The sequence below is a fragment of the Dermacentor albipictus genome, chromosome 1, assembly GCF_038994185.2.
Source record: "Dermacentor albipictus isolate Rhodes 1998 colony chromosome 1, USDA_Dalb.pri_finalv2, whole genome shotgun sequence".
Lineage (NCBI taxonomy): Eukaryota > Metazoa > Arthropoda > Arachnida > Ixodida > Ixodidae > Dermacentor > Dermacentor albipictus.
In genome coordinates, this window is record NC_091821.1 from 133,965,927 (window position 1) to 133,992,112 (window position 26,186).

At 47.4% G+C, this 26,186-nt stretch overlaps 1 protein-coding gene across 4 annotated transcripts in view; it reads left to right on the forward strand.

Annotated features, from left to right (window-relative positions):
- The window catches only part of kcc (solute carrier family 12 member kcc), a 436,470-nt gene that overhangs the window by 125,952 nt on the left and 284,332 nt on the right, over window positions 1-26,186 (forward strand). Inside the window, exon 1 of one of the 4 annotated variants that reach the window (XM_065424385.1) lies at window positions 16,755-16,803. The exons of the other annotated variants lie outside the window; for them this stretch is intronic. Within the exon in view, the coding sequence (XP_065280457.1) occupies window positions 16,755-16,803 (49 nt within the window). Of the gene's footprint in view, window positions 1-16,754; window positions 16,804-26,186 lie in introns of those variants that run through there. 4 annotated transcript variants of the gene reach the window in all.

Consider the following 26,186-nt stretch of genomic DNA (forward strand, 5'->3'; position numbering starts at 1 on the left):
GCAAGGGGCGCGATTACAGCGACGTATGGCGTGTCAACCGTGCGCTGTTGGGTTGTCTTTGAACGACGGATCGCGTGATGCGCGAAGAGAAGACAGGCTGGTAAATACAACTTGCGATGTTGTGTGGCGAGCGGCCGAGCGTTTCGACTGCGGCCGCCACTTAGCGCGTCGTTCCCGTCCTCCTCGTTCTCGCGCGCCCCACTCCCGCCGTCGAGCGCATTCGTGGCCGATTTTCTGATGTCGTGTGCGTCTTTCTCTTTCTCTCTCTCCTTTTTTCTTCCTTTGTTTTTCTCTTTTTTTTCGCTTCCTCTTCCGCGCTTGGACGTGAAGGGGAAGAGGAAAAGTGAGTGTCGAACGTATCGCGACTGCGCGCGCAGTCTTCTGAACTTGTTACATACAATTTGGCCGCTGCGCCTAGTGTCAAATTGTAGTGCCCTACAGTATAGTAGTTCGTTTCTCGTGCTCCTTTCCTTTATCTTTTAGTTTTTTTCGCTTCGCCCCATCTTGAAGAGCTGAGCTGAGCCCCGTCACTCTCTATGAATGCCACCGTGCCGCACTTTCTGATCTCAACTTTTCTCCCACGGTTCTTCTACCGTTCCTTCCTTTATTCTTCTCTTTTTTTTTCACAAGGATGGTGGATGTTGCCTCATGGCACGGTTATGGCTTCACGATTCCGGGCAGAAACTATAGCACACTTTTAATGTTCAGATTTTTTCACTGTTGCATTTCAGCATGGCTTTACTTTCACGCTTGTTTGTTTTCTTGCTTGTGCTTCAGAATGGGGCAATGCGTGCTCGGTCCGCCGCGACATCGGCCTTCCCGATGGACACAACAGCGTTCTGCTAACGTGCATGGTGCCCCAGTGGTTCGTGCGGAAGTGTACTACACGCAGAGACTGTAGGCGCAATCTTCGCATTCTTCGCAATCGTAGGCTAATTAAAATGCTAATTAATGCGGATATTGAGCCAGACATCGAATTACTGTGCTCTTTGAACTGAAACGAAACGAAGGAATGAGCCAGGTGTGAACATTGATCAGTGTGTAAAATGCTTATAGGAGCTTATTGTTTTGTACTTTAAGGTAAGCTTACTTATCTCGTTACAAAGCGGGTTCGTCGTAGTGATAGCTGACTTACACAATTAGACTTTCCTCTCTGTCCTCTTTCTAACCCCTATCTCTCATCCCCAATGTAGGGTAGCAAACCCGAGACTGATATCTGGTTAACCTCCCTGCCTTTCCTCTTTATCTCTCTCTCTTCTACGATATTATTACTCTGTTGCCTTTTCTTTACCACCTGCCTTGCTGTCATTTACCTTGTGCGGTGATATTATATACTATGACTGCGACTGAAACCAATTAGCCTTATTTATTTATTATTTCATATCAGAAGGACGCCATGCTGTCCTTGTCACCGCTCTTCCTTACTCGAAGCGCGCAACAAATGCTCATTTCAGAAATTCGTGTATTCCACCTGCTATTCGACACACATACGCTATAGGATGGGGGAAAATGCAATGGTATGTGATTGAACAAGCATTGTACCCGTAATATTTGTTCCGTGTGTACTACTTAATTTGAATGGAGTGTTCAATAACGATACCGCACTTTTTCGTCATTAGCTTACCGAGTCCTGCATTACGTTTTCCTGCATTTTCTTCTTGCCCCCCCCCTTTTTTTTCTTAACTTCAGCGACGCCTTTCACCTCCGGCGTTTACCATTCAATGCTAATCGCACCTTGTTTATTTATCGAACCTAACCTAATTGTTCAGTCTTTGCACTTTGTACGACGGCATGTACTATCGTGAGCAATATGAGCGGAAACACAGGAGCGCGTGTCGAATAGCCTCGAACCTTGCTATGGGCGATACGCGGCGGCCGCCGTCGGAAAGAAAGAGGAAAGGAGGACGCTGTTCTAGTAACCGTTGGCACTCTCACCGTGCGTCTCTTTATGTAAAGTGCGGAACCTCACATCGCCAGCGCACATTTATGACGCTGTTTTATGTGGTGTTACGACTTTGCACCGCTGCACCACTATTACGACTTTGTGGTCCCGTAGCGCTCGTCACCCGTTTCGTGACAGAGCGTTGGTAGCGAAGACTCCGAGCCAGGCGTCGATGAGAATAACAAAAGGGACTTTATACACTATATACAGGTCATTAAACAGGACATGAACGGGTCGGCACTGGGGCCGAGATCTCACAGCAAACGCGACTGTTCCTGCACGGCGACGTCCGGCGAAAACGCGTGACACATCTCACCCCAGTCGAGAGCGGCACTGTGCTCCCGGTAGGTCGGCGGATCCGGTTTTTCAGGCGGCGCGTCGCTGCTTTTATAATCCCCGAGGAACCATTGTCACTCAAACGGCCCAATACATAGTCAGCACTCGGCGGTCGTCCGAGAGGTCCAACCAGCGACCGCGCTGGCCACACGGTTCAAAGTTCGCGCGCGCGGTGACCTCCAGGCAAAAGGAGCTGCTGCGCCGGGCTGTCTGGCACTTGGTGACACGTCTGAACAAGTTGCCCGCCGAGGCTTCTCCAGCAGGACACCTCTGCCTGACGGCTCAGCATCTTGACTTTTCAAGGGAGAATTTGGGCGATCGCAGGATAAATTCTGCATCTTGCAGATTCTGAATCCGGGCTTGTGGTAATGGCACAACAGTGGTTGCTGATAAACTTGTGCCCCGAAACGTGACCAGTAGTTTCACTGTTTCGATGCGTAAGCATTCTAGAGCTATACTTCCCTGGGAAATCTGTCCGTCTGCGTGTAACGCGTGACACGATGCGCTCCATAAGGTATACACGATGTCTTATTGGGGTATCTATGAAACCACCTTACGCTAAACGCAGGAACGGGCGCCTAAGAAGAGCGCTCTAAAAATATTTAAAAAAGAAACATTTAAAAAAATCACTAGCTGTAAGTCATTGCGACACATAACCGTCTTATCGGCTATCCGCGGCCAGCGAAATGCTTTCAGCTGCCGTGTTCGAAAAAAGCAGGCGCAGTAGGAGTGCCAGCAGCTAGCGGAAGAGCGCCCTTCTCTCCCCTCTCTTTTCTACAGCACCATCCGCTTATCGACCTGACTTGGTTTCCAGGCTATTTGCCACGCGTTCGCGTGTTCCCGCTCATATTGCTTACGATAGTACAGACGATCGAAATTGTTTTAACTATGGAAACGTCGAAGAAAAAAAAATCACCGACGATTACGATGCTCCCTAATGCGAAATTTTAGCGCAGCTCTATACGTGTTTTCATTTAGCGATATATTGGCTGGCGTGGACAATTTGTCTCGCGCGGCGCCTTCCAAACGGAGCGAAGGGTGGCGCGTCTGCCTCGCTAATCTGCAGATCGCGAGAGCCAGCGCGTGGGTGTGATTCACAGCAGCCTCCGCAGACAGACCTCCGCTCATGCAGCGCTTTGTTTCCATAGAGACGACGTGCGCTACTCTGCCGCCATATCGTAGCCATCGTCGCCGCACAGCCCGTCTTGCGCGGCACTGTGCTTTTCTTTTAATATTTTCGTTCCACCAACGGCGAGAGCGGCCCTTCGTCGCGGCGAAGTCGTGCCACCGGTGTCAGCGGCGACAACACCCAAGGGAGCGTCACATCGACCTTTACTCGTAGCCGCTCGCCATGGTCCCATGCGGGAGCAGTGATCCTCGTCACACACACTGGCCCTGTGGACTGACCTCGCAGCAGATGCCGCGGACGAGTGTAGCACTCCCCACCTCACGGCACCCTGCCCCCTTCCCTCGGAAGCGCAGATGATATCGCTCACACAGCTGCGGATGCCTAGGTCCCCAGCAACTCTGCGCACGCGCAGGTGTTTCTCCTCCGCTCTCCGCCTCATGATTCCGCTGCACCCTCCTCCTGCGTTATCGCCTTCCTTTCATCTCCCGCTGTGCTCCGCGTTTGCTTTCCATTATTCGCGGCGCTCGTTCACTAGGTTACGCCGATGCCGTCGGACAAGGATGACACTTGCCGTAGGAACGGGCGCCTAAGAGCTGTGCTGTAAAGATTGTGAACCTAATGTTAGCCCACGCGTCCACTTTAAGGAGATTCACTTTCTTGTAGGTTCCTTGTTCTAAACGGCTCTGAGTGGGAGAGAACACACTTCGTCGTATGAACGTCCATGATAAATGCGAACGGGACTCCCTGGGTGTAAGTTGTAAGTTAATAAGTAAGTAAGGCGTAAGTAAAAACGTAAGTGAGGTGTAAGGAAAAATATTTTGAACTGGCATGCTGTTTATGCGGATGGATTATTTTCTCCGTGTACTTTTATCTGAAATCGCTTAGTCGTAGCTTCCTGTAAATCAGTTAAGCCGAACTCTGCTGCTTTCACTTTGTACACACAATTGTTGCTCCGTACGCGTTCCTTAATAATTGCACTGCCGCATTGACTGAATTATTTTTTGTGGTGTTAGCGTCATGCAGCGCCACCGAACTGTTATAGACACCATAGTGTCTATCACCCTGTCATACGCACACACGCGCTTTTTTCCTGGCTCCTTCCTCTCATGATGGAAATATACAGCACGACTTTTACGCAGACCATAGGACAAGACACACAAGGGCTGATGCGTGACTTCTTTTCTTACAGCCTGCGTAAAATTTGCGCTGCACATTTCCATCATGTATGTCTACCAACTCGCCCAAATGTCTGCCCTTCCTCTCATAGCCAGAACGCTTTTTTCAGGCCCGCTTTCAGTTTTCGTGAAAGTTGGTTTTTCCGCAATGAGATACTTTGTGGGGAGAAGCCCGCCTCAGTGACTGCCTTCGTTTTACGTACGATATCCAGGCTATTGTCCACTATTCTATCCAATACCTCCAGACGTATATGTGCGCTGACAATACTACGGTGGTCGCGGTAAGCTTCGGTATCCGCCGAAAAATCGACCTAGAAGTGGCAGCACTGTGTCGCTTACGCACGGCAGTGTACACGGTGGCGCTTCGCTGTGCATAGTTTGGGCCAGCCTTCCACTAATGAAACGCCTTATTTCAGTGCACTGGTAATATACTGAGCGCGTGAGGTATTTGTTACCATAGTAACGGCTTTCGGAACGGTAACGATATTTCAGGCGAGCATAGATATGTTTGCGCCAAGTTCTCTATGCTTCTTGTTTCGCTCTCGAGTTGTCTGCTCGAGTTGTCTGCTCCTTAACATGATCTGTTAAGGAAGCGCATTTGGATAATTTTTGCCACAATAACAGCCTTCCATATTCTCCTTCTTTTTCATATTGCGGACATGTTTAATAATGCAATATCGTATGGTAAAGCTTTATTGAGGTCCTGCAGATCGTGGGTCATCACGAATCTGGTTGCTCCCCCGTGGAAACCGGAAGGCCAAGCCTCTGGGCCGCATCGTGGGCCTGCCGGACAGTCCAGAGTTGGTCAGCCAGAAGAGGGCTGCAGAGAACCGCCTCCTATCTGGCCGAGCTGTTATCGATGATAGAGCGTGACCGGGCACACTGCCAGGGCATGTGTTCTAACGTGGCTATTTCGCACCATCGGTGTAAGTATCCGGATAGATTTTGTGTGAGAGCGACGGATTGGGATACGTATTCGTTTGCAGTAGACGGAGAGTTAGTGCTTGAGCTCTATTGAGCCGCGGATGAGGAACGAAGTAGGTTCTACGGCTGAGAAAACAATGTTTAGTAATCTCGTTGTAGGTGCGAGGCGTGTCCCTGTTCTCTGGGGAGTCGTCTTCCGATTGGTCCGGGGTAGCGCGGTGGGCAAGTTCGCGCACAGCCCCGTGAGCTTGGAAGAGCACCCTCTATCTGACCCTGATGTGCAGGAAACTAGTCAATGAAGTGGTGCGTGATTTCCTTGCCCCCCAAAAGTCTGAGGGCCTGTTTGGAAATGGTGCCTTTTTCAAATGTTCTAACTGCTGGCCTTGAATCGCCATAGACAACATCCCGTGAGCTATCTAGCAGGGCGAGTGCAATAGCCATTTGTTCAGCACTTTTCGAGCCCCTGGTGCAAACGGAGGCAGCATTGGTGGTTCCTTGCCGACCATAGACAGTGACGATGTTGAACGCCCGACGTCCCTTACAAGAGGCGGCATCCACAAAGCGGACCTGACGCTGATCACTGTTTATTTGCCTAAGGAGTTTGGCCGCCCACAGGACAATGCTTAATAGCGTCCCTATTTAATGACGTCTAGGACATAGCAGACTAGGAGGTTAAGGGTCGTAATGTGTGCGTCATGTTTTTTTTTATTTGCGCACATAATAATAATGTGATTGAGCTTCCGTGCAGCTAGTGGCGCCACTCATAACGGCAATAGGAAATTCATACCAGTGGGGCATTAACGGCTATAACGTCCAGCGTTTAAATCGTACTGTGTCACATGGTAGGCTTTAACCCACCTCCCCCTCTTCCCATAGAATGTAGGCGTCCCTATGACACGTAAAACTTCGACAGCGATTGCTGCTTATGCATGCGTCCGTAAAACTATAGCTACTTTCAACATTTGATGGTTGCTCTGGTGAGATGTCAAAGCGCCGGAAGACACGAAAAGCATTTCGTCAGAATAATCAGCGGTGACACGCATACCACATGTATGAGTGAACGACGTTGTATGATGGCGAGACTGCGCGTATGTGGGAAGTTCCATTATTGTTTCCTTCGTTATAGGACAGATATTCAAAGAACGGAGGGTAAACATCGTCCATTCGACGCGAACAAAGGGGTAGCTTGCGAGAGGTGCACGTCGGTTACTACTGTTTTACTGTGTTATGACTGCAGTAGACAGCATGCTGTTTGTCATGCGCAAGAATGGAATGCGAGAACCAGGCTATGAAGATAGTCGGAGGACAGTTCCACGCGATGCTGGTCGCTGCTAATTTACCCGTAACGAGCTCCCCTCCCCTCGTCAGAGAAGCAGCGGTTTTTGAAAGTCAGCTTTGCCTCAGTACAGCAATGTTAGACGGTGAAGCATACGTAAACTATTGCGGTGAAGCTTAACAAGCGTAAAAAGGGGCAATGGTCACGTGACACATTATGTATTCCTTAATTATACATGCGTGCATCCCCGTCCCCTGTGGCACTAGGAGCACCGATATGCCTAATAAGTTTACTGGCAGGCCTCCAGAACTTTTTCGGAAGTGCGTGCAGCGATCTGTGCTCTTAAGGGCAGCAAAAGACGCATTCATTTTTTCGGACTGCCCGATTTTTCGGACATTTTCGCGGCCCTTCGGGAGTCCGGGATATCGGACGTTGACTGTACATCTGACCAAGAGGATGTTTCCAGTGGTCCGTGGGGTGAACGCGTGGTGGAAGGAGGACGAGAACAGAAAGGATCCATGCATTGAGGAATGAATGGGAAAGGAAGCGTGCCGCCGCCTCTTTCAAGAAGCTTAAACTCAAAAAACAAAGTGTTCGCTGACGACAAGATGCAGATGTCCCTCATGCGAACCAAAATAACTATTTAAATCAGTGAAACGCAACACTGAGGTATTCTGCGGGGGCAGGGAGTATGTGAGGACAGTTGAGGCTGACGTTCCAGATTAGTTTCCAATCTTAGTTGTGACAAAGTTCAGGCCTCATACCATTGAGCTTGCTATCAGTTGATGGAAATGGCTCATATTCGAAAATATTTGCTTCTTTATGCATATCATTTTCATTGTATTTGAAAATATTCGACTCAGTTTGAAATGGGGTATCCATTTTTCAAACATATTTTATGCAGTGTGTATTTCACTAACACCTTGCTTCTGTTTTCTTTTTGAATAAAATAAACATTACACCTTACTGTTCAAACTGGATTAAGTCATTTTTTGTTTCAACATGCTTACTAAAGAGTGGCAGGATCGGGCAACATGGTGTCAGCCCGTCTTGACATATAACAAAGTTCTGTCACATTCAGAAAATCGTGCCAAGGCACTCGGGGAGAACGTGGAAAACTCGGGGAATTTGGAAATGTCAACTCGGTAGACACCCTGCTAAACCACTAATATGATAGTAGAACTGTTGCAAAACCCTCGTACATAATGCAACAAATGCACATATGATATAAATTGACATATTAAATTCATCCGCTTTGAATATCTTTAGGGATGCAGTTTACAGAACAGCGACAGCTGTTCTTGGCGCAGAGCTACAAATTTGTAAACATCGCGCTTCTATTTTTTGAAACTTACAATCTTTTGAAATTTGCTTATAAATGTCAAGCCCTAAATCGAAATTTCGCTTCCAACAGTTATTAGAATTTAACGTGCTCCCTCAAATGCAACAAATTCCTTTAAAATCGGCCCAGTGGTTATCTCAGAAAAGCGCTGCTGCGTTTTACATGTATTTGAATAGGTGGCAACGGAGTTGAGGCCGAGCTAAATCTTCCTCTTAAGGTGTGACGAAACCTCGCTACACTCACGTGTTTGCACAAAGTCCGCGTCAGAACGCGGCCTCCACGGACGAGCATCGAACCTGCGGCTTCGTGCTTTCAAGAAGCAAAATACCAGTCACGCAGCCTCCACCGAAGTCGTATGGGCGGAAACACGGGGCAAGAAGAATCGACGTGAGCTGATCACTGATGACTGCTCGATCACCGATGGCTCCTCGTGTAACTACGCGCTCTTCGTTGCGACGCCTTTCACGCTCCCTCCCTCACCCCTTCGGTGAGTTTGGCAAGTGCTGTTTCTGCTGATGCCTGCGGTCGCCGTTCACGACACAGCCGCGGTGATACGTCAAGTTGCGAGCGCGTTGCGATCCATCACCGCGACCTCGCGCTTTGCTTCTTATCGCTGGTAAGGTCACGTGGGAGGCAATTTTATTTCTCCCTCACGTCCCTTTGCTGCCGGCGCAGAAGTGGCCGCCGCCAGTAGAGACGCTCCATCACATTGTCTTTGACTATAGGTTTACTTCCCAGCTATTCATCTGCAACTAGCATAAAAATTATATTCGGGCCTTTAACGAAAAAAAAAAAGCATTGTTTCCGCGATGCATTTCTTAAGCTCTTATCGCGCAGTCGGCTGGATTTGCCATCGCGAACATTTACTTCTCGCTCTTTGCGCACAGCTGCGTTCCGGAAAATCTGGTTATTTCTTTGAGTTTCTTTTTTCTTCTCCTGTTTCGTTGGGGGAATTGGTGCGCAAAATTTGTCAGAGTGAGCCTGTAGTCGATGCACGTCTCAGCAGTGTCTGTTGCACGACAAAAATAAAACTCGAGCAAGACCTGGACAACGGAGTCGTGGCATGATTCGTACGTATGTCCTGCGCATGGTGCAACACCGGGATAGTGCTCCCACTGCTCGTAGCGTAGCGCCAGCGTTTGCGCCTCTTCTTATAAGTGGACCTTCACTAGCTACGAGCTGGTACTTAGCTGATAGGCCCTGTCGAGGAATTTTGCCGGCAAATTTCAGTTTAATGACGCGCCTTCTAGGCTCCCGACTTGGGTGTCGTGCCGGCTAAAGTGCGAGGTCACAAATGTTCGGAAATAGGCGGCGGCAGGCGATAATCGCAAGGCGAATTGTTGTTCGCACCTTAAGTGCTCTGCTGCTGCATTTTCTGCACTCTTGGTTCGGGGTTTGATAACTTCAGGCCGTCATCCGATGACCGACTTTCAAGGCTGCCACGAGACTTGCCGATTTCCTAAAGTGATCCGCACGCGTCATCGGACGCCAAATTGGGAAGCTCCCATGGTGAAGCGTTTCTGTCGAGTGATTTCAAACTTCCCACTCCCATGTGCACGCATTACGGCCTGGTAAATCCATGCCGTACGCATTAACGCTGGACCAACTTTTGTTCACTATTCGGGAGCCGGTATGGTTTCTGCGGGAATGCGGGAATGTCGCGAGATGCGTGCAATGAGCTGCCCCTGTGCCCTGACACTCTGCCGTGCTTATGTGGGCGGCGTCGCATACGAGTGATGCAGGGCAACGAACAGTGTGGTCTCTGCTCAATGAGAAGATTTCGGCTGCGGTGAGTGCTGTCTTCGAAAGGCCGCTTCTGATCAAGCCGGCTACATGAGACCCGCGGTCGACAAAGCGGCACCGCGCGAAGTATCAACAACTGAACACACGCTCACGCGTCTGCTGATGGGGCCTGCGCCCCGCTTGACTTTCCCGCTATACCGCCATCGGCGCTGCGGAAAGCTACCGCGTCGCACATGGACACCGTTATCGTCGCTCTTACTTTGCATATACGAACATGATGATTTGAATTTCTTTCTGATGTGGATGAGAACCACCGACACCTCATTTAAGACGCAAATTCTTAACTCTCTACCCCACAGTTAGCCTGTTTAAGCGGCTTGAAAAAGCCAAATCAAGTTCACTAGAGCGAAGATTCGGGCCAGTTGTTTATTCATGATTATCTCATAACAGCGCATAAAATGAGGGACGTGCACTGTCTATGTACCTCCTATGTATCTTCTATGTTCCTCGCTTGTTTTTCGTGCTTTTATTAGATGACCACATGAAGCGTTGCTGAAAAATACCGGCACTGAAAGCTACAGCATCACTACTACTCGTGAATGCAATCGAACACTGCAGTCATTTACTTGCTGCGAAATCTCAAGAGAAAAAAAAATATTGCAGGTCTAATAAACTTATAAGGGCTTGCATTGAATACAGCAGCATTTGAGAGCGTGCAATCAGGGGGAATGGCTTGGGCACAGAGAATAAAGTCGGGTAGACTGTATCAGAGAGACGGCTGCAGTGGGGCACGTGAAACATTTTGTGCGTTCTCCTGCGGGTGTATGGGCACCAGGGTACAGAAATGAAGTAACAGAATACACAACTTACATTTATTCACGCATTAGAAAGCTTACATACTTAAAATATATTACGGCTGGTAAAGATCTTACGCACTAATTTTACAATCGCGCTCGCTTCCTCCCGGCGCAATTCGCAGATGGTTGGGGCTCCTGCGCTTGCCTCAGTCTTCTGTGCCTGCGCTCCCTATGGACGCGCACTCGTTCCGCCGTAGTCGAAGGGGTTGGCTATCCCTTTGTCTTGCTGCCCGAGTCTCTTCGAGCCATTTCAGAATCTAACGTGTCCAGCGCAGGGGCGCCATAGCCGAAGCAACGTGCGATTTCTGCAACAAATTGCACACTTGTTGGCCTTATAACTCCTGATAAGCACCGCGTTCTGAGTTCGGTAGACTGTACCTACTATGGCATAGTGAGCTCTCTCAAACGCGAGCACTCCCGCTCGAATCGACAAACGTACTCCCGAGCTAATCCTTTGTCAGCGCCTGGGGGTTGAGCCATTTTGAGGGTTGAGCCGATGCTGAGGGTTTGGACCGTTGAGTCCCCTCGACGGAGGCAACACATCACTTTGGCCTCAGCTTCACGTAGACGGCACTTCCGGACTGACCCATCCGAGAGAAACCGGTAGTTGCCTTTTCTTATCCTCCTCTCCAATATTCGTCTTTCTCTGTCACTTTCAATCTTTCCTGTCTTCTCCTCACTTCTGTATTACTTCTGATCTTCTGGGCAGCGAGTGTTAACCCTGTTCGGTTATAATGGTTATAATATTCGGTTATATTGGTAATTTTCCACTAGGCGTTTAGAGGACCTGTTTTACAAGTCCTGCAGCTTCCCATTGTAGGGCTCCACGGTGGGTGGCTGGCGTTATTGCCGAAAGATACACAGTTATGGCTAGTTCCTTTGCCCCACTGCTTGATCACTCCCTGAAGAAGGGTGAACCGATGAAACGTTGAACTTCTTCATGAAACCAACAGAAACATTAACTACCTTAGAGAAATTATTGAGAAAAATAGAATAAATTAACCAACTTCTGAAGCAAGAACGTCAGGCAAAAAAATTCAATGAGAAAGTTGCAGAGTGGTTTGCAAAACCTCCGAATAAACAGTTTCTGTCTTTCTATCAAGTATTAGTGTTTTTCAGCTTACTGCGGAAGCTCGCGAAAAAAAAAAAGAGACACCACGTGACATGCGCGCTTGCGCGTCATGATTGCACTGCTCATAAGCGTTCCGCGTACAAACGAACATAGCATTTAGCCGGGTGTGCTGCCGCTGCGTCTGCTTATCGCTATCATGAACCACCGCGAGGGAAGCGCATCGCTGGCGTGTATCGCACAGCTAACGCCTTCGTCACTGCCCTGTCGCCTTTTAAGCGGCAGCACGCCCTGCTAGTTTCTATTTTCGTTTGTACGCGGACAGTTTGGGAGCGCTGCAATCACGGCGCGCAAGCGGGTATGTCACGTGGTATCTTCTTTTTTTTTTTGTATTTCGCGGGCATCCGCAGTAAGCTGAAAAACACTAATACTTAATAGATAGAAAGTTAGAAAGTATCTAATCGTACGTTTTGCAAAGTGCTCTACAACTTCCTAGTCGGAATGTTTTTCCTAACTTCGTTGCTTCAGAAGTTGGTTCATTAATCTTGACTAATTATGTAATTAAGCAAAATACAAAAAATTGTGTGAGACACACTACATACAAAAGTGAGCAACATGCATGTGGTCGCGCCGGTTTACAGTGCATTGGCATATTTTTAAACTCTGGTTAAAGTTAGCTGAAACACCCTGTATACATACGCATTTCCTAACTTCAGGAGAGGTATTCCTATGCTGAATTATTTACAGATGCTACTAAGTCTTCTGCTGGTGCTGCTTACACAACTCTAGGGCAATCGTTTTTATATGCAGGACATTGAACCCACATACAAATATTTTTACGGCAGAAACATGCGCGATACTCTCTGCAGTTAAACGCATAAAGCAAATGAATTACTAGGGCTCTTGTATTCGCAGACTCAGTGAGTGTAGACCAAGCCCTAATGAGTTTACGAAAACGTAAGGACACTGTCTTTAATGAACTGTATGGATTGCTATGTTGAGCTTATATGGGCAAACGAGTCATCGTCTTATATTCTGGGTAACTGGCCACAGTGGTATAGAAGGCAATGAATCTGTTAAATTAAATTATGGGGTTTTACGTGCCAAAACCACTTTCTGATTATGAGGCACGCCGTAGTGGAGGACTCCGGAAATTTTGACCACCTGGGGTTCTTTAACGTGCACCTAAATCTAAGTGCACGGGTGTTTTCGCATTTCACCCCCATCGAAATGCGGCCGCCCTGGCCGGGATTCGATCCCGCGAGGCAATGAATCTGTTGACGAGAACCCTACCTGAGTAGGTTTTAGCGACACCTACACAAACGTACCCATTTCAGCCATGGACGTTAAACCATGTTTGCGGCATAATTTGAATAAGCATTGGCAAAAACAGTGGGATAGCCACGTATCCAATAAACTACACTTGATCAAACCTATATTAGGGTACGAGACATCGGAGAAAACAGTACGATGCAAGGGAGTGCTCCTTGTCGATTAAGAATAGGTCATACCTTCGGCACTGACCCCTACCTACTGACTGGAGGTGATCATCCGTCATGTCGAAGGTGTGGCGACAGCCTTACAGTTCTCCCTATATCCTCGTCCAGTGCAGGGAACTAGACAATGAGCGTAAGAAGTACTTTCACCCTGCGTATCGTCCGCAAATTCCACTTCACTCAGCATTTTTCCTTAGTCACGAACCGCTTTCTGACTTTAAAACAATTTTTAGGTTTTAGATTTACATATCAGAAATAATTTAGGTGAGGTCATGTGTAGCATAGCCTCGCCTTCGAGGCTGCAGCCGCAGTGACATGCGTTTTTACAGCACGTGCCTCTCAGCCCTCAGCTTCAAGACTGAGGCAGTAGTGCCTGTATACATTTAATTATATGACTTCTTACGTAGCGAACTTTTATGCTCATAGCTCACATCATGAGTCGTCATTATTTCGATGCTTACATATTTTACGCAGTTTGCAGCAACTTTTGCAGCCGCATTACATCTACCATTTGCAACTCATTTGATCGTTTCATACATAATACATAGACAATTCATTACCATACGTCATGGCGCTCTTTCGCCATAGCCATGGAGCTTGCGCCATTAAACACCACACATCATCAACGAGTGTATGTGTGTAAATTAAGCTTAAATGTTAAATTCCTTACTGAGTAAAACTTGTAATGTACGATGTTATATACAGGGTTTCCCACGTAACTTTAGCCAAACATGAAATATTTCCATATGCCACGTAGCTGGAGGGAACCAAGGTTAATGTTTGTTTACCGTCGCTTGTAGATACTCAGATTACTTCTTTTGCAGTCCACCTAATATAAATTAGTCGTAATTTATTAATTAACCAATAAATAATTTCTCAGATTAATTAATTCGATGAAAAGTGGCAGCGAGAACATTGTAGAGCGACATGGATAACTCCCGATACAGTTTTCTGTTGCTCAATACGTGCTACCCAAAAGCGTTTTTCCGAGCGTGAAAGAAGCCCGCGAATACACGCAATATTGCCACGCGACTGGCCGCTCGAGACACTTTGCGTGTATTCGCGGGCTTCTTTCACGCTCGGAAAAACGCTTTCATGTAGCGCTTCTATATGATGGCCATGTCGCTTGCAATATGATAAAGATACCGAAATTCCTGTTTGAATCCTCATTGGAAGAGCTTTCCATGAAGCGCATTTCGAATTCACGGCCGACATTCTTATCCTCCTTGTTCGCTTTCTGATCACCCTCGAGTCGATCGCATGTCTCAACTTTTGCGATAGAAAACTCAGGCTTGAAAAAGACGTCTCTGCGCTTTCGTCAAGATAACGAAACCTGACGCTAAGCGATACTTTTCTGCCGTTAAAACAAAAGAAAAAAGAAAAAGAAAAAAAAGATTATCCGATCTTGGAAGATATACATTCGCGTTTAAAACTAAAACTGAAAGAGGACAGGAGAGAATCTGCGTAATGTCCATTCGTGCTGGAGTAAATGCGACATTCGGAAATAGCCGTGATCTTGGCTTCCCTGGAGTACTCCTTGGGGCAATATCACCGGAGTTGCGTCACAGGTTTGCGCACTCTGTTCAAAGACGTCGCCTCGTCGTTTCGTGTCGGCTCGCTAAAACGCCGTTTGCAAAGATTTGAAGAACGACCAGAGTTCCGCGATATGCTAATGAGCAGCCACATGCAACGACAGCTATAAGAAGTAAGCATGTCGTCACATTTTCGTCATCCTTAGGCAGCGAACTTATTTTCATCAATAATTATCGAAGTGGTTACATTGCTCGCAGCAGGAGTAGACTTGTGTCTTTAAAGTTATCTAGTTTCTCCTGCAAGTATTGTTATTTCGAGGGATCATTTCCAGAAAAAAAAAATAAAACTTTTGACTTAAATAATAATAGCTGAATTATTAGGAAATCATTCTCATTTTGTCACGAACTTGCTTCTACGGTTTTTTGTGCAAGTTTCACGATTAATTACGTCTGGCGTCATAAGAAGCTAGGAATTTTGCGACATTTTAATTAGTCGATCACTTAACGCAGGGCGGCACGTTGAAAGTTAATCACCTGTCTGACTAATTAACGGAGAGAACGACAGGTGGCAGCGCGGGCACGTGTTGCCTCCGGTAAGCGTCTGCTTCCGGAGCGCGCGTCGTTAATTGTGCGGTCGCCGCTTCTCGCTGCTGTCGCTGACTTCTGTTTCGGGAGATAACGCGCCTGTGGGACGCTCAGCCAGGCCGAGTTCAAGGACAAACGCTCGCAGCTGTCGTTTGATGCATTCTGTCACTTGCGTCGAGCGACGACGTGCTCACGTGGGCTCAGCAGACTACGAACGCGTGACGTGTTTTCGAGGCATTAATCTCGCTTCTCTGCGCTGGCTACGGTATATTTACTGACGTGGGAAAATGTGCTGCTCGGTCAAGAGCGAAATGCCCGGCTCTTTCGCGGCTCTTCGTTGAGGAGTAATAACAATAAAAAAAAAACGGGGTTGCTTAATGATGCGAAGGCTAATGGAGAGTTTGTGGTGGCCCATAACGCACGTCACTACATGCCACGCTCTGCGGGGAAAAAAATGGGAACGTTCTGAATAACGCCTTCGTGCGAATCGACCCTGTGACAGCCCTCAAGGTTCCGATATGCTCCGACTTAAACGCCTGCGCGCACACTGGTTGCAGTAGCCCCGTGTCTCCTTAGAGCCGGCGGTGTTCGACGCTCTACACGTTCGCGGGTGCGCTGAAAACGTGAGCTGTCGGTCTGAGCCTTGCACAATTCTAACACATTGGCAACCTAAAGTCCTTTGTAGTAAAGCCCTTGCACATCAATGGTGGTTTCATCAATGACACTGCCTACGTCATGGTCTCCTTTATATGTTTTCTCCTAGACTGAGGACCTAACCTCCGGCTCCCATATCCATATTTTTAATCAATAAAGTTTTGTCTCTTTCTCTCTCTCTCTCTAGGCGATTCAGAAGAAATGACAGCGCTGATCGTTTAAACAGAAACTGATGATACGTTGAAAAAATTGTGTACTTGGTCAATTCGAAAAAAACACAAAACAATGTTTAATTGAAGTTTAACATGGGGGGTTGTCCTAGCATTGTTACAATGTGAATATTTGTGAAATGTCAGCGCCGGTTTTCCGCTCGCAGCGAAGTTAAAATAGTTTCGTGTGAAGACAACTGACAATGGCTGCTTGGTGTGTGCGCCGCGATTTGCAGCTGGGTACGCGTTTTTTTTTCCTTTTTTTTTTAATCGCTGCACGCTGCCGGCGCCGCATTTGGCGCGTCCTTGCTATCCATACCGCGCATGCGCTAGCCCGCGTGGACATAGAGAGACAAAATTAAACCACGCGAATCACGCTGCCGAAACAGAACGGGACTTAGGCGAAGCTTCGAGAGACCAATGTGGTATACCGCGACGGGGTGGGTGGCCATGTATTAGGCGACGGATGTGGCGGTGCCGCTTGCATGTGTTTCGATGCCATGAAAGCCTACTGCCAAACAAATTGCGTAACTGGTACGTATAAGAACGTTTTTTTTTCTTTGGTTTTAATGCGCGAGAATTATATGCCCCATTACGCCAAAATCCGTCGTCGTAGTCGGCGGCGTGACCGAATGATGATACCAAAAATGGCCGACGGCACAAAAACTAAAACCCGTAAAAGAAGTGCTCTGATCGACATCAAATTTCTCAGGGAGGTTCCTGTAAACAAATTAAATTGATACCGTTCAAAAGATAACTTAGTAAATTTCGGTTTTGGTGGAAATCGAACCCCGGACTCCGGTGGGCGCGACGAGCACGCTTGTCCGGTGCCACGGCGACTCCACGCTTCTGGCTGACTAAACGTGTGGCCTAGTGCGTGCGTCGTTGGCACGCAGTAGACCGCACGTTCGTTTCTTCTTTTTTATTCTACTGCGAGGCTTTCTTTCTGGGAAACCCGTATGGGTTTTCATTGTAGATTCGTGCTACAATTCGGGTGGATGCAAATTTTTCCGTTTCAAAAAGCATTGATGTCCAATTGAACGCTGCTGAGCGGTCCTTCGAGTTACGAGTTCATCGCGGGCGAACGAGCCCCTTGAGACGCTTGGCGCATTTTCATTAGGCCTTACCGAGGCGCAGTTAAAACACAGGCGAGAGCTTACGCGGACAAGGAACGCGCAGGAAAAAAAAAATTCAGCAAAGGGACTGTAATGCTTTCCCATTGCCACACGTAAGCAGTCTTAAGTGTCTCTGCCGACTTTTTTTTTAAGCATTGAAATTATATAATGACGCGTTTTGATAGGTTTTCTGTTGCTGGTGAGCTGGGCAGGATGCTATAGCTGCCACTTCATGCTCTCAAAAGGAGCTGGGATATCTCTCCTTTCGCACGGAAGGTGAGGTATCTGAAAGCTGTTCGCTCTCCGGCAGGTGCTCCCGACTCTAAAGACTAGGAGTGCTCGTGTGACAGGGGTATGTACGACGCTCGCCATGGTGGCTGCCTTTGCCGTGACGGCATTTGGACATGGCTTCGAGAGGGCACCGGACGCTTCTGCGCATGTTTAATGGTGGAAAAGTGACGCCAAAAGCTGTCGTCGCAGCGTATGCGGTCCTATTTAGTAGTCACTGTGATCCGGTCAGGTAAGGGCCATGGTTGCTGCGTATTGTTAATAATTCTATACTCTGGGCTTGGGTGGACATTGCACAGCAGCTGCGTGTTCCGCTGAAGACTGCCAGGCAACATGGACCCTTCCACATTCCTGCCTCTTTCAGAAGACGCTCGTTTTTCCTAAAATATGCAATATCCATACGACAGCCATTTTCTCCGCCTTGACGTCTTTCAAAATGGGTTTTCTTTCTTCTTTCCTCTTGAACCTTTCTAGCTGCACTCCTCTCCTGTCCCTTCATGGTGTCCTTTCCCGTTCGTAATTATGTCACCTCATCGAATGTGCACTTCTAGGCACCGAATGGTGGTCAAACACCGCTATTCGTTGTCACCTATGGTGTGTGTCTGCATTGTACTCTGTCATTCAAATTATTGTGATTGCAAAATTTTTCTCGTTACGTACTTGTTTACCCTGTTCATGTCATTCTATGTTTTATCCTGTAATGTATCGTCTTAGTTGTTTAACGTTTTTATTTATTTATTTCTCTGTACACCAGTATTCTGACCTCTGGCTATTCCTGGGCATATAAAATAAATATTGAGTTATTGTTGTTATTATTATTGTTCCTGGCCAACCGCAAGTAATTGTTTGATTGATTGATCGATCGATCGATTGATTTTAAACATTACTTGCTTGCGCCACTGTACCGATATTGGTTTTCCAAAAATATAAAAAATACTCGCTGTCGCCTGCATTAGCTTTGCACAGCTCCAAATTCTGATCGCGTTAACGGTTAGCGCGTGAGCAAAAAAGGACTGGCCGCATCTCAGAACGGGCGTTCAACTGCTTCCGCATTCCTGTGCAGGCGAGAAATGTTTTCTGCGCCTTGTGCGCTCGTGCGGCGACATCGCACCGCCTAACGGAGGGGAGTGTTGCACCCGTTGAGCGGTGTGAACGCTCACCCTTCCAAGAGACGCCTCGGCCAGGCAGCGGGGGCAGTGCTCCCCCCGCGCAGACAACCTTTGTCTTTTAAGACAGTGTGACCGACCGCTTCGAGGTTGTCGCTCAGAAAGTGTGCCTGGCTTTGGCGTTCAACTCCGTAACTGGTGTCTCTGTTCTGGTCGCTGTGCAGAGACTCGGGTACAGCTTATCTTGGGTTCTACGCGTTTTGAAAGTTTTGCAGCTGGAAATGCAGAAATAAATGACTGTAAAATAAATAAAATCAATGAAAGCAAAATTGATGCAAGCAATAGAGATGCCGTGAGATGCAATTGAATGCCGCTGTGCACGACAGCGTAGCTTCTCTTCGCTATAGAGGGAACAGACTGCCGTGGCTCCCCGTAACTGCCGAGTCCGTGCTCTGCTCGTCCTAGCTGTTTGTACAAATATCGCCAAACACGAGCCGTATACTCACCCTGGCCAGAGATTCTCAGGTCAGAGCTTCAAACTCTCGAACACATTCTTCGATTTCGTTATTGTCTGTTAGATAATTACGCTAGAAACCTATGCGTATATTGTGGGAAAGTCAATTTTAGAGCAGATGTTTTTCATTATTATTAGTAGTAGTACGGCTCGATATACGAGATAGACAGTGAATGTAATATATTATTCGGATCCGGACGTAACGTGGAAGTCTGTTAAAGCTCTAGAATGGGTGCACATGGAAGGAAAACGGAGTCGAGGAAGGAAGCGAAATAGGTGGTGTTAGGTATAGTGTAACATGCTCCGAAGCGCACATAAAGTAGGCTGATAATGATGATTGAGATATTGAATTTGCTGGAATAAAATAATTGGTTACCTTTAATTGTGCTCTTTTTTACGAAAAAAAAAACTAGGAAAGTAACGGGAGTCATAATATCGTTACGTTGTATTCGCTGTGAAGAACACAGTAGGAAAAAAAATGTTGACAGTCACTTAAGTATCCTTACGTGGTTGGAATGCGAAAGCATAATAATAATAATTATTATTATCAGCCTATTTTTGTCCAGTGCAGGACGAAAGCCTCTCCCTGCAATCTCCAATTATCCCTGTCCTGCGCGAACCGATTCCATCTTGTGCCTGCATATAGTTTCGTCACCCCGCCTAGTTTTCTGCCGTCCTCAACTGATCTTGCCTTCTCTTGGCACCCATTCTGTAACTCTAAATGGTCCACCGGTCATCCATCCTGCGCATTACATGGCCCGCCCAGCTCCATTTCTTTTCCTTAATGTCAATTAGAATATTGGCTATCTCCGTTTGCTCTCTTATCCGCACCGCTCTCTTCCTGTCTCTCAGCGTTACGTCTAACATTTTCTGTTCCATCACTCTTTGCGCGGTCCTCAAGTTGTTCTAGAGCTTCTTTGTCGACCTCCAAGTTTCTGTCCCATATGTTAGCACCGGTATAGGATGCATTGGTTACACACCTTTCTTTTCAGTGATAGTGGTAAGCTCCCAGTCAAGATCTGGTAGTGCCTTCCGTATGCACTCCAACCCATTTTTATTCTTCTGTAAATTTCCTTCTCATGATCAGGGTCCCTTGTGAGTAATTGACCTAGATAAACGTACTCCTTCACGGACTCAAGAGGCTGACTGGCGATCTTGAGTACTTGTTCTCTTGCCAGGCTAATGGACATTGTCTTTCTCTTTTAAGATCCTATATCATTTGTTGTAATTCGTCCCCGGTGTCGCTGAACAGGACAGTGTCATCTGCAAACCGAAGGTTGCTGAGATATTCGCCGTTGATCCTCACTCCTATGCCTCCTATGTTTAATAGCTTGAATACTTCTTCGAAGCATGCAGTGAATAGCATTGGAGAGATTGCGTCTCCTTGCCTAACCCCCCTTTTTTATAGGTATCTTGCTACTTTTTTTTGTGCGAACCAAGGTAGCTGTGCAATCATTGTAGATATTTCCCAAGATATTTATGTATGTCTTCTGTATTCCTTGACGAGTTCCTTAATTAATCGGTTACGTCCATGATACGTGACGTCATACATTGTCACTTCTTCATAACTCTACCTTAATCACCTTAATATACGTACTCTGATTTGTACCAGCCTTCATTCACGTTAGTCTAATTTGTACCAACCTTAATCCACTTTCTCTAATTTGTACCAAACTTAATCCAACTAACTCTACTTTAATCCACCTTAATTCGCTTTAATTCACCTTCGTTCACGTTACGTCACCTTAATTCACTTTGCTCCTCCCCCCCTTAAGTCACCTTACTAACGTTAATTCACTCTAAGTCACCATGGATTTCGCAGTACGAGCCGCAGCAGGTCCAGCGCCGGAAACGTGACATGATCACTTGGTCACGTGGGTTTTGGTACCATCGGATGTTAACGCTGGACGCTCGCCGAATTTTCCACACCATGGGGCATATAATGCTTTCGCATTAAAACTGTATTGCGAAGCTAACTCTTGATTAGGGGAACCTGTGCCCAGAAAAATAGGCTATACTCGCGGACAACTTTCTATGGCTATGAAAGGAAAGCTGCGGGGGCACGTGTGTTACCGCGCTAAGTAGTCCGCCAGCGTTTGACAGTGCTTTAGGTTGCTCGGAACAGACGCTGAATCGGCGCAGCTTCCACGTGCGATGGTTTCGCGTTTCCCCAGACGCGGAAGGGAAAAGCCGCAAAATAAGTAACCTTTTACATTCAGTGGTGTGTTTTCTCTTATTTAACTGTTGCTAATAAGGTGTTCATGTTTTCCCTTCCTCAGCTTAAACTAACGTGGATGAAAACGCGGTATTCTTCTCAGAAGCGCTCTCACTTGTGCGCTTTTTGCCTCTGTAGCTTTTTCTTCATAGCCACACAAAGTTGTCGGCGAGTATGCACTCAGTGTCCGCGATTCGAAATTCTGATCTGCAGGTCAAGCGCGTCGGCTTTTAAACATGACTCGTCGAAAGTTCCACGGTATAATCTCTGGTGCGTGCGTGCGTGCGTGCGTGCGTGCGTGTGTGTGTGTGTGTGTGTGTGTGTGTGCGTGCGTGCGTGCGTGTGTGTGTGTGTGTGTGTGTGTGTGTGTGTGTGTGTGTGTGTGTGTTTGTGTGTTTTTCCTTCTCCGTGTTCTAATGGTGCACGTGTCGCCTGATTACAAGCCACTGCCTCGCATTATAATGACACTAGAGGAGCACTCTTCTTTTTTTTTCTGTCAGTATAGGCGGGATTGAGATTGCTTATTAAGGGAAACAGGTTGTTCGCATCGTGGAAAGAGGCAATCGGGTACAGGGTGGGAGTTGGAGGAAGCAAAGCTTTTCATTTACATTAGTTGGGAAATTCGTTAGATGCAGCGCATGTTTCAAAACCGGGACGCACCGATTGGCTCAAAGCGAGGGAATCTGCTGATTGTCGCGGCACGGGTTAAGGTGCGCTTTGTTTAATATATTCATTGACTATCTACGCACGTTTGTGAAAACTCCTTTTTGACGTAATGCGCTCATTTCATCTCTCATTAGCATTCTTTAATCATTCGACTACTTATGGTACGGAGGTCGGCCGGTAGCAAAGTGTAGTTGCCAATCGAAGGCTTCCTCATAAATTATTGTTTGGTAAAAGCATTGACCGGTCGAGTTTTCTGGTTTGCGGACATCTCGTTTGCCCCCGTGTCGTTTCGCTTGCTCTTTGTGGCGACGGCGTTGTTGTATGCTTTTGTCTGGCGGCTTCAGTAAGGGATGCGGTGTGCGGATAGCCGGCGCGCGCAACTCTTCGCGGAGCGCAAGCTGCTGTGTTTGCCCGGGGGCACATATGCATGCCCAGAAAAAAGCTCGTACGTCCTTCCGTTTGTCTTCTCGTTGCGCCTGTAATGAGAATCGTATACACCGGTGTGGAAAGGCGCAGTGTTACAATAAAAGGAGCCCTCATGGTTGGTCTGCGTGTGGAAGAACTTCTGGTCGGGCTGATTCACGGTTCGAGCTGTCTTTAGTCAGCGTTGCGCAAGCAGCATAGCTTGCTTGGACTGAATGCCCCCTTCAGCCGTGAATGATGGAGGTTTTTGTGAGCGTTACCAGCGCGGCGCGCAGGTTTCTTTTCTTACTCGACGAATGACGTCCCTGCTATTGTCGCGCGCTCGCCTTTTCCCCCAGAGGGGAGTATGCCGTTGATTTATCTGCAAATGAGCAGCTAAGTTTCCTCATTTCATTTTCTATCATTCATTCAGAATCGCTTTTAACTGAGTTTGTTGAAGCAGGAAATTTGAAAAAAAAAAATATGCAGATCTCACACATTGTGGGAATCGATGTACGGGAAGCTTTCATGAACCAGCGAGGCAACGTGCCACATTACGGCAGGGGAGACGCGTTTCAGATTTCAGCGACGAACGCGTCCCGTAACTTTCATCGTCAGCTATAGATGTGCGCGCTCACTTTTTATAAGTAAATCGTCGCAATGCTAACGCGCTAAGCGTTTCAACGTGCCGGCTCGCCCGAGGGAAATTCGTGAGGGTGTTTTATTCCGGCTTGTTTAGGCATGTGTCTGTGGCCTAATGGTTTAGAGCACTGGGCTTCCGTGCTGAAAGATTGGAAACCAACCGTAGGACATGCGATTTCCTTTTTTTTTTTCTTTATTGAGCGGCAGCTTCCACTCGGCGTGGACTGCGCTCGCAGAAAGTCTATATCAATTAAACATGGACACTAAAGTTGGAAGAAAACTTCGCTTTAAACATGGAACGTCCTCGGAGGAACGTAGTTCAGTGACGACGTGGCCGTCTAGCGTGATTTAATTCATTTTTCGTCATTTCTGCAGATTCCGAATGTCGAGTTGTCCGCCGTTTTTTCTTAGCTGTATAGTAAGGCAAGATGGTGATAACTGAAGGAGCGAATGCAAACTGTAAAGGCTCTTAGTGAACAACTTCCCGCCTTTTCAGTTGCACTTAGTTGTGAAGTCAAAGAAATAAACCCATCCTGCTGAACACTGTTTAGGTTTGCTTTCACGCTGAAGTATACGAACGTAGGATATGTACTTGTAGTCTCAAAGTTTTCGGCTTCTTTTTTTCTTTCATAAACGTTGTTTTGCTTACTCGCCTCGATGTTGGATCAAAGTGGTTGCGGCATTTATGCCTTATATGACCAAGTGCAGCGTTGTGTGGTTGCATGCATGGCTTTCATTTTTTTTTTAAATTGGTAACTAGTATTTTGCCAACTGGTTGCGAATCTGCGGTGCATAAATAGTTAACTAGGTTCTGCCGATGTCTCGTTCTCCAAATGATGAGGGCGTACGCTTGCGGCAGAAATTTAAATGTTGTAGTAGACCGCTGCTCGAAAATAGTTAGCATTAGTCTGCGCCGGCAAGACGCGTATGCGCACGAAGAACAAAGCGAACTGCGTTTGTGGCAGGAACTACTTCTAATATGTGTAACTGAATCTGAGAGCGAGAGATGTAGATAAAGTTGAATGTTGACTGGATGAGTTAACCACGCTAAATAGTTGGCACATCACTCCGAATGTACCGTAAATGATGGATCGCGAAAACGGTTGAGTGAGCAAGAAAGAAAACACGCGTACACTGCCGAGAGCTCTTGGACACTCCAGTGGAGCGCATTCACTTCAGTAAATGTACACCATCAGGGAATACGAGGAGTGTGTAAAGTTGAGTTCAACATGCCGCATGCATTTGCAGGCCGCATCAAGAAGTCGCTAGCACTTTACTTTTTTTCTCTCTCTTTTTCAAGTGCAGGTGGTAACCGCTTTCAGCGTTCAGCATTTTGCTCCGCAAGTCGGTGTTGCTCCCTGCCACTCCTGGGGAATGTCTGTCATTCGCGCTGCTGTTTTTTTTTTTCCTACCGCCAGCTCCGAGACGGGCTCGCCGATTTGGCAGACAACGTTTCGGAAAACCAGTCGTGGTTGCTCAGTGGCTCTGGCGTTTTGTTGCTGAGTGACGAGGTCGCGGTTTGCGTTTCCGGCAAATTGATGCAGCGGCAATGTAAGAACGCTCGTGTGCTTAGATTTAGGTGCGCGTTAAAGAAAAAAAAAAGGCCCAGGTGGTCGAAATTAATTGGTAGGCCTCCAGTACGCCGTCCCTAAGAACCCATTGGGCACTTTAGGGAATCTAAACCTCACGATTTAACAAACGCTCGGGCGAGGTTAAGCGGTCAAGATATATACTCCTCACTGGTCCGTAATGCCGACAGTGTGTGAAGTGATTTTTAAAGAGAAATGGAAGAGATAAGTGCAGTGCCGTAACTGTCTCTCACAGGAGGACAAACGAAAGGCGCAAGGCACGTGCCGTTGTCCTGCAGCGCACAAACTGCCGCGTCTTCTTATTTGTTCTCAGTGTAATGGACCCGCTCATGCAAGCTTGTATACCGCACGATGTGCTGATGGCGTTTTTTGCGCTCGCGGTGCTTTTCGCGCATCGCGTTTTGCGCCAACTCCGCATTGCCTGTATACCCGCCTTTCTGTCCCCCTCTTATTATTCACCGTCGCACCGTGGTTTTATGGGCCAGCCTGGCTTCATGTCCTCCTTGTCATGATTGATTGTATGTCTCACTCATAAGAGTGGTGTCGCGCTCCCCCCCCCCCCCCCCCCTTCTTTTTTTTTACTTCGTCATTTTCCTCTGTGCGCATCCGTGGCCTGCGGCGAGCCGCCTTCCCCTTTTAACTTCGCACGCTCTCTACGTAAGGCAATATCCAAGCTTAAGAGAAGAGAAAAATTGGGTACGTGACTCAAGGTGGAAAAGAAAAAAAAAGAAACAAGGAAAAAAAAACAGCTACGCCGAGAAGCGACGAAGCTGCGAGCGATGTCACGGGCGGGATTAGTCCCCTTTCACCTTGGTACAAAAGCAACCTTCCTCGCTTATTTTTGCAACGTGCGCAGCCGTCGAAGCTTATACCGTAATGTTTCAATCCTCTTAACTTGGGCTTTCTCGCGGCGAGAGAATCACTTAGAAGAATCGTCTCCTTGCCCATCTTTTTTTCATTTGTTTGGTTATTCTCTTTTTTTTTTTCCCGCGTGGGTTTCTTCTAGCGCTCGCGCAGCGAGGCTTACGGAAGGGTTTCATTTCGTTTTCATTTACTACTGATCCTGCGCGAACGAGGGAAACTGTTCCTCAAGAATGTGGTGTGAAATTTGGAACGCTGAAAACATAGCGAGGGAGAAGCTGCGACGAAGAGATGCGAACGAATGTAGTTCATTTTTCTCAAGTGCACCAGGCCGCAATGGCTCGCTGGCTGCGTGTGGCGTTTCTGCTGCAGAGCCCTGAAGTCGCGGGTTCGATTCCTGGCTGTGCAGTCCGCATTTCGGTTGGGGCTAAATTCAAAAGCGCGTGGTTCCGCGCATTTGATCCCAGCTACAACTACGCGAAGACCTCGAGTAGGGCGTACTCCTGAGGAAGTAGCTGC